This window comes from Mandrillus leucophaeus, unplaced genomic scaffold, assembly GCF_000951045.1.
Source record: "Mandrillus leucophaeus isolate KB7577 unplaced genomic scaffold, Mleu.le_1.0 Scaffold101, whole genome shotgun sequence".
NCBI classification, from domain to species: Eukaryota; Metazoa; Chordata; class Mammalia; order Primates; family Cercopithecidae; genus Mandrillus; species Mandrillus leucophaeus.
Window position 1 is genome coordinate 1991245 of NW_012098210.1, and position 8825 is coordinate 2000069.

The window sequence follows — 8825 nt, forward strand, 5'->3', positions numbered from 1 at the left end:
CTCAAAAAAAAAAAAAAAAAAAAAGAGTTTGGAGAACTCCCAGAGAATGGTACCTCCAGGGAGCCACCAAAAGTGAGGGCTAGAACTGGGGACCTTTATTCTGGTTTCTGCAGAGTAAAGGGAGATGCTGAAGCTGACCCCCTCCTCTAATTCCACCTGGGAAGGCTTCCAGGGAAGGGGCTTCAGGACCATCTTACTGCCTACTGGGTAGGCGGGGACAAGTTCCAAACAGCAGTAGGCAAGTGTGAGAGATATTCTGCCCGGTCGCAGCCCCTAATCAAGTGTGCCAGGGTAGAGAAAGGGCTCCATGAGCGGGGAGTGCACACAGCCTGAGCAGACAGGACCCTGTCAAAGCTGCCAGCATTTTCCCCACTTAGGAACCCCAGACTCAAGGCTGTGAGCCCAGTCCCTCACTGTCGGCAGGCGTCTAAACCCTGCTCTCTTTCAGGAGAGGTGGCGGGAGGATTATGCAAGCCCTGGGTCCTTGGCAGCCCCTAGTAGCACCCCCACCACCGCCCCCGCTCCCTCTGCACTCCTTCCCTCAGCCGCCTCTGCACCTCTGAGTTGCACTTGAAAACCTCTCCCCTCATGGCATCCTTCGTGGGAGAGAAGTTGCTTAGCAGCAAAGCAAAGTAGGATGTGCTTATGCAACCTGGAGCAGCACTGAGGCGGCCTGCGCAGGGGCTGCAGACAGAAGGGGACACACTGCCGCCCCACCCTAGACTCCAAAGGAAACACCATCCTGTTTCCTCTGAAAGACCCAAGTTCCCAGTCAGGAGCACATGGCAGAGGATGCTTGTTTCAACTCAGTGGAGCCTCAGTGTGACAGAACTGACAGAAAACACATGTGAAGAGACTTGAAAACACACTGACTCACTGAGCGTGGGGTCTGAAGAGCAGGGAAACTGTCAAACTGAGTGTGAGGAAGCGATCAAAGGCTTGCACCTCCCACACAGACCCAGGTCCTTCTCCACCTTCGGGGTCGGAGCGGGGAGAAACACTCCTGGCCAGGACCCTGCAGCTCTGCCCCTCTAGGCCCCCCTGCCCACTCCTGCATGAGCCTGAATGCACTGCCTGCAGCCCCTGCTGGAGGCAACCGACCTGCACACACCAGGCAGGGAGCTGACATTCAGGCTCTGTTCCGTGGCTGCTTACCTTGATGTAGTTGATGAACTCTGTCAGGAAGCTCTGGGACTAGAGAAGCAGAGAAATCAGGATGAGCACCCCCTATCAAGGCCACAGGGTTCTGTACCCATCCACCCAAGCACCACCTGCTCACTTGAGGGCCACCTGCCTGCAGCCTGCCTTGGGCCCACCCGACCACCTGCATGTACCACTTGCTTACACAAGCAGCAGAGCCTTCCAGGGTAAGCGTTTCGGAGGCACCAGCCTCTGCTGAGGACGAGGCCTCTGGCCGCTAAACCCTGCTGGTACTGACACCCACCCACCTCTCACTGCCTGGCCGGGACATCTGGGATGGGGTGGCTAGCCTTGGGTCTGGCACAGGCTGCACTGATGGGTACAGAGAGGGGCTTCCCAGGGGCACCAGGCCCACCTGTTCCTCAGTCATGGTCTCTCCCACGCCTTCCTCCTCCACCACAAAGGCCTCCTTCAGTTTCAGGTACTCCTCATGCTCCCGCTGGGCCTGCTCCTCGCGGGCCTTCCTCTCCTCCTCCTCCTGTGGACACAGGAGGCAAAAGTCAGGAATTGGGGGCAGGTTCCCACCCCATCCCTGTTCTGGTTGCTGCTACCCCTGCAGGACACCAGAGCATACAGCCCAGCGTTTTCTCAGAGACAGAGCTCCTTCAAGACCCCCATTCCTCCATCCCCCAAGGTGAACAATGGGCCGAGGCCCCTCTTGTCATCAGTTTCATCATCACCTGGACAAATGCTGCTCAGCCCCTGCTCCTGCCCTTCATGCTCAGGGGATCTTAGCAAAAATCTGTTGAAAACCCCACCATGACCCCCCTCTACAATACCTTCCAATCACCTGACCCATCCTTTCCTTGTGTAACTCATTAAGCATACCCCATCATGTCCAAACCTCATGAGCAAATGTGAACCCTGCATTTCCTCACCACCCACTCACCCAGTCAGCCCACTACAGTCTGGCTTCTGTGTTCCCAGTTCTATGAAACAACTCCTGCCACAGTCTCACCCATGCCCTCCACTCACCAAACTCAAGGCACAACCTTCAGGTCTCATATGCCTGTCCTCTCAGTGATCCTTCTTTTCTCCCTTGGCTTCCAGATCCCACCCTCTCCTGGATTTCCTCCTGCTCCTTGGGCCATTCTTCCCGCCTCCTTCATCATTCAGCCCTGCCTCTTCTCTCTCCTCCACATTCTCTGGGCCACCTCGCCCATGCCCAAAGCATCAACCCCTTCCTTGCCAGTGACTACCACACTTGTATCCCCACCTGAATCTCTTCTCCCAAACACACAACGGTCCATGTGACACATCTACTGGGCCATCTCACAGGCAGCAGACAGACCCTAGGACCTGCTCTTCTATGCTTAGACCTCCTCCTGGGTCCCTGGCTCCGTGAATTAACACAGCCAACTGGTCAGAAATGAGGTCCGACTGACCACTTCTTTCTCGAACTTCCAGGAAACTCCCTGGTCTGTCATGTTGCTCCATCACCACTACTGCCTGGTACAACAGCCTCCCTCAACCCATTTTCCAGAGCACTCAGAAAAATTTTCTTCAAACAGAAAGCTAAAGCTGGGGCAAGTAATATACAAGATGAGTCTGGGGCATCTTGCAGTGCCAGAAACTAAGTACTCAAAAAACAAAACAACGAGTGTGTGTTAAAGGTACACAGGAGCCAAATGAAACGGCTCCCAGTGGTCAAAGCTGGAACAATCTGAACAACACAATAAATAACATGTTGCCGGGCGCAGTGGCTCACGCCTGTAATCCCAGCACTTTGGGAGCCCAAGGTGGGCAGATCACAAGGTCAGGAGATCCGGACCATCCTGGCTAACATGGTGAAATCTCATCTCTACTAAAAATACAAAAAAATTAGCCAGGCATGGCGGGCGCCTGTAGTCCCAGCTACTTGGGGCTGAGGCAGGAGAATGGCGTGAACCTGGGAGGCGGAGCTTGCAGTGAGCTGAGATTGCACCACTGCACTCCAGCCTGGGCGACAGAGCAAGACTCTGTCTCAAAAAATAAATAAATAAAATAAAGTAAAATAAAATAAATTAAGAAATAACATGTTACTGGATTACAACACAAAGTACAAAATAAATACTCATGAGTCTATACAGATATAAAAAAAATGGCTGGTCACGCACGGTGGCTTATGCCGGTAATCCCAACACTTTGGGAGGCTGAGGCGGGCACATCACCTGAAGTCAGGAGTTCAAGACCATCCTGGCCAACATGGTGAAACCCCGTCTCTACTAAAAATACAAAAATTAGCTGGGTGTGGTGGCGGGCGCCTGTAATCCCAGCTACTTGGGAGGCTGAGACAGGATAATTGAACCTGCAAAGCAGAGGTTGCAGTGAGCCCAGATTGAGCCATTGCACTGTAGCCTGGGTGACAGAGTGGGACTCCATCTCAGGAAAAAAAAAAAAAAAAAAAAAGACTGCATTAATATGTAATGAATAGGGAAGAAGAGACATATCTCCTGTAAGAGATTTCCAAATAATTTATGTAAGAACTCCAACCCCCCAACCCTTAAGTGTGGGCTGTGCACAGTGACTTATTTCCAAAGAAATATGGGAAGAGGGGAAAAAAGCAGTCACATTACAGTGGAGAAAGCTGGCAAACAAAACCGCAGCCAGGCGACCAAGGTTAACAACATTAGGGATAAGTGAAGGGGATAACCTGCGTGCTTAGTATGTTGCATTGAAGATGGAACTTCACTTATTGTCTTCTTCAGTCAGATCCATAACCCCGGTCTAACCATGAGAAAAACAACCAAACTCAAATTAAGGGACCTTCTACAAACTACTTGCCCAGGACTCCTCAAAATTGTTAAGGCTGGGCACAGTGGCTCACACCTGTAATCCCAGCACTTTGGGAGGCCAAGGGAAGAGGATTGCTTGAGTCTAGGAGTTCAAAAGCAGTCTGGGAAACATGGTGAAACCCAATCTCCACACACACACACACACAAAATTAGCCAGGCATGGTGGTGCACACCTATAGTCCCAGCTACTCGTGGGGAGGGGGATCTAAGGTGGGAGGATTGCTTGAGCCTGGGAGTCAGAGGTTGCAGTGAGCCAAGATCGTGCCACCGCACTCCAGCCTGGGCAATAGAGCAAGATTTGTCCTAATCAATCAATAAACAAAAATCTGAATAATGTTAGAGTTTAGTTACTAATAATGTGTCAATATTAGTTGTGAGGAATGTATTAAAGTGAGGTAAGATGTTAAGGATAAGGGAAACTGGTTACAGGGGAGAAGAGCCAGGATATTTAAGGTACATTAAGTGGGACAAATATTCAGAAAGGTAAAAAACCCTCTCTGCTAATTCCTCCCCTATGCTGTATTCTGGCTTATCAGCCACAGCACCCACATCCAGGATCCTGGGACAACAGGCCAGTCAGAGGTCACAGGTCTTCCCAGCTAGGGCAGCTCCGGCTCTAACCCTACGTACCCAACGTTTTTACGCTGTTCCCTTTTTTGGAAACCTGGTTCTCAGAACAAAGGAAGCATCTGGCAAACAAATGTTCATTAGTCACCTTTACTGCAATGGTCCCCATTCCCTGAGCACCTCCTCTATGCCAGGCCCTCAATGCAGCCACCATCTCTTACAATGATCTTTAACGGCCTCAAGGCTTTCAGGATCCAGACCCCCATCACCTCTCTGCCATCTCTTCCTCCTCTCCTGGCTTTCTTTGCCCAGCTGCCCTGCCTGCCTCGTGTTCCTCACATGTTCCCTGAAAGTTCAATAGTCACGTGCACAAGAATCCTCACTCTGGGCTCTGCTTTTCAGCAGCTGCTTTTCCAGGCTGTGCTGGAGCCTAGGGAACAAATAAACCAGAACCTGCCCTTGTGCCAGATCTATGGCCCACCTTCTATGTTGGAGGTGCCAAGGAGCTGCATAAGAAGCAAGGCTGCCTGGTCAAAGGTCAGAAGTCAGGGTTGGGGCTGGCCTCACCTTCTGCTCCTCCTCTAGGCGAAGCCGCTCCTCCTCCTTTTTCCACTCAGCTTCGCGCTGGGACTCGAGTCGTTTCCGCTCCTCACGTTCAGCCTCCTCTGCCTAGAGAGAGGTCTTCATAGGGGCACATCCCTCACCCCAGCTAGAGTGTGCCCACCTCCCAGACAGACTAGGGAAGGCAATGCCTGGGCCAGGGCACAGACCCAGGCAGCAGGAGACAGAGTCAGGGAGGCAGCAAGCATCAGCCCAGCAGGCAAGGAGCCCTGAGTCTGCCTTAGGGGAAAAGGCAGGCAGGGCCCTTTCCCACTTCCCAGAGCTGCATCCCATCCCTCCGGCTTGCCTCACGCTGGGCCTTTCGCGCTTGTTTCTCCTCCAGCTTCCGCAGTTTCTTAGCTCCAATTTTCCCTGACAGGTGAGTTTCCGCTGACTTCTCAACGTCTTCTTCCTCCTGGGCTGGGTATGATCAAAGAAAGACAGTAGGTTCTGACCAGAGAGGACTGACGATGATGGATCCCCAACCCCTCGTCCCTCTCCTAATGGGGGGGTCCCCTTCCACTCACCTGCAAATGTCACTAGCCCAGCTCTGCCCTCCAGAGGCATCTGCCATAAGCGCATGTGTGTGTGCGGGTGCATGAATATGTAGGGATGGAAGAATGGTGAGGGGTCCACAGGGCAAGGGAAAAGATGAGAACTTTGGGCTAGGTGCGGTGGCTCACGCCTGTAATCCCAGCACTTTGGGAGGTCGAGGCGGGCGGATCACGAGGTCAGGAGATGGAGACCATCCTCGCAATCGTGGTGAAACCCCATCTCTATCAAAAATACAAAAAAAGGGCCGGGCGCAGTGGCTCACGCCTGTAATCCCAGCACTTTGGGAGGCTGAGGCGGACAGATCACGAGGTCAGGAGATCGAGACTATCCTTGCTAACATGGTGAAACCCCGTCTCTACTAAAAACACAAAAAATTAGCCAGGCGTGGTGGCGGGCGCCTGTAGTCCCAGGTACTCAGGAGGCTGAGGCAGGAGAATGGCGAGAACCCGGGAGGCGGAGCTTGCAGTGAGCCGAGATCATGCTACTGCACTCCAGCCTGGGTGACAGAGCGAGACTCTGTCTCAAAAAAAAAAAAAAAAGATAAGAACTTTAGATATTGCATAGTCATAAAAAGGGAGGTATCAGGTTAAAATATGCAAGTGTCTCGGGGTCACAGATAGGGCTGCCTGGATATTTAAGGTACTGTGGCTGATGAGCCAGAATACAGCATGGGGGAAGCATTAGCAGAGAGGGTTTTTGTTTGTTTGTTTCTTTGTGTTTTTTTTGTTTTTTTTTTGAGACAGTGTCTCGCTCTGTCGCCCAGGCTGGAGTGCAGTGGTGCGATCTCGGCTCACTGCAAGCTCCGCCTCCCGGGTTCACACCATTCTCCTGCCTCAGTCTTCTGAGTAGCTGGGACTACAGGCACCCACCACCACGCTCGGCTAATTTTTTTTTTTTGCATTTTTAGTAGAAATGGGGTTTCACCATGTTAGCCAGGATGGTCTTGATCTCCTGACCTCGTGATCCGCCTGCCTCAGCCTCCCAAAGTGCTGGGATTACAGGGATGAGCCATTGCGCCTGGCCCAAGGAGGGTTTTTTTACCTTTGAATACTGGTCTCACCTAATGTACCTTAAATATCCTGGCTAATGAACTACAGAGTTCTCTGGTTTCTGTCTCTGGTGCCAAACCCCCAGAGAAGGGAAGTCCTATGGGGAAATTTATCCTGCCTCAAATCTGAAATCCTCCTCACCACAGTCAGGAGTTGCTGAGGATTCTGGGCTTAGTCCCTGGCTAGGATTATCCCTTTGCCCACCAAAGCCTGGCTGAAAAGACAGTCCCAACACCATGACTACCTCAGGGCCAGCTGCAAGTTAAAGACCCACTGACACCTGTGCAGCAAGGGTCTTTGAACCCAAGTCTGAGCCAAAAGGTAGGCAAAGAAGGGGCCTCTTTGTGAGCTAAAGGGATAATCCCTAAGGGTACAAGGCAAAAGCCTCAAATGCCCCCAGTTTCTGAGAAAGACCCAGACGCCCCCTCCTCAGGCTCAAGCCAGCTGTCCAAGTACTGGAGAAGACAATCCTGAGGGCTCTCCTGGTCTCCCGGAAGCAGGGATATGGAGACCTCTGTGTCAACAGAATGTCTCCATCTTTAAACTGTTTTCCTGGGGTTGTGGGTGACCCCACTCCAGAACTGCAGAAACTCTTGGCCAGACACTCTGCCTCTAGGGTGAAATCCTCAGGGAATGAGTGTGCCCATAACAGGAAGGGTGCGAGGATAGAAGGGGTGAATTGAGGAACATTCTGAATCAATCTGAAGACCCTTGCCCTCTGCTTGGACACTGAGAGCCAAGATGAAGGAAGAGGGGGGTTGACCCAGTGGAACAAATGCCAGGTCCCAAGAATCCCCCTACTCTACCGTGTGGCTCCCAGATGTCCCTCCTACTCTGAGGCTTCATACCCTACTCCCCCACTTAGTTTTGGGGGCCTCTTTATCTCCCCCTCTAACCCAGACCCTCTCCCCACCAGGCTGGGCTCCTCTCACCTAGGATGACAGCTTCCTGCTCATTCTCATCTGCTTCTGCCAAGGTCACCCGCTGGGCTCGACGCTGGGCCTGTAGGCGGCTGCCCAGGTCCCTCCGGCGCCGAGGCCTGCCTTCAGCTCTCGGCTCCTCAGGCTCCAGGGGCCTAGGCTGGGCCACCCGGCCTGCTCCTGCCAGCTCCTCATTGTGCAGTGACTCTTGGCTGGCTGTAGGAAAGACAGAAATGACAATGCTGCCTGGAAGCCCAGCCCGGCCCATGGCAGGAGGAGCGGCAGCCTGGAAGCCTCACCTCCTCTGCTCAGTGGTCTGCTGTTCACAGCACAAGGCCCCGACTTCTCAGTCTGACTGGCAAGACCTTTTCCCCCAGGCCCACAGCTTGGTCCCAGGCGGTGGCTCAGCCCTTCCCTCGGGCCTGTATGAATACTCTTCTCTCCTCTCCCAGCTCCACCTTTCCAGCTGGCCTGTCAGGAGTCCCCTATCCTGATGTCCCCAGCTCTCATCGAGTACCCGCTGCAGGAATCCATTGATTTCTCGCCTAACACCACCTGTGGTTTTACCTGGCTCCCCAACCAGAAAGTACACTTCCCGGCAGTAGCCGAGCCTTTCCCTGGAAGACCTGCTGGCTCTCCGCCTTTCCTCAGCGTGGTCCTCCCGCCCCTGGGAGCGCGCAGGTGCTCAGAGGCATCTTGTGGGCCCAGGGAGCAGGAAGACACACAAACCCGCCCGCTGACCAGAAATGGGGGAAAAGAGAGAGGATGGGTGTATCTGTTCTGTGTCCTGGCCAGTGACACGGCCTTTTGATCGGGGAGCAGATTAGGGAGGGAGCGTGGGCGCTCTCTTTGGCGGGAAGGGATAGAGCTTCAGGAGTTTCCTGGAGCCGTCTCGCGCTTCTCCAGCTCGTGGGGGGCAGGCAGAAAATATTCAGATGCCCCCTTCCTGGCACCTGCTCTGGAGCCAGGTTGGGAGGAATGGGAAACCCCTGCGGCCACCTTAACAGGTGCAGAGGGAAAGGGCCCAGACAGTGACGGATGGGAGTGGGCGCCGGCCAGGGCCTGAGGCCTTTGGAGGTACGGAGCTCCCGGGAATGAAGAGAGGGATGAGGCCAGACTCTGGCTTGGGGTCGAGAGAAAGGGGTACCAGCGCGGCCACC

General features: G+C 53.5%; 1 protein-coding gene across 2 annotated transcripts in view; it reads right to left on the reverse strand.

Moving 5' to 3' along the window:
- Positions 1 to 8825, reverse strand: part of DDRGK1 (DDRGK domain containing 1) — an 18834-nt gene that overhangs the window by 3662 nt on the left and 6347 nt on the right. The window contains exons 2-6 of one of the 2 annotated variants that reach the window (XM_011974828.1): positions 7678 to 7881; positions 5449 to 5561; positions 5109 to 5210; positions 1556 to 1678; positions 1156 to 1194 (exon numbers count right to left, since the gene is read on the reverse strand). In XM_011974828.1, the coding sequence (XP_011830218.1) occupies positions 1156 to 1194; positions 1556 to 1678; positions 5109 to 5210; positions 5449 to 5561; positions 7678 to 7881 (581 nt within the window). Of the gene's footprint in view, positions 1 to 129; positions 1195 to 1555; positions 1679 to 5108; positions 5211 to 5448; positions 5562 to 7677; positions 7882 to 8825 lie in introns of those variants that run through there. The other variant, XM_011974822.1, reaches the window with a different exon arrangement.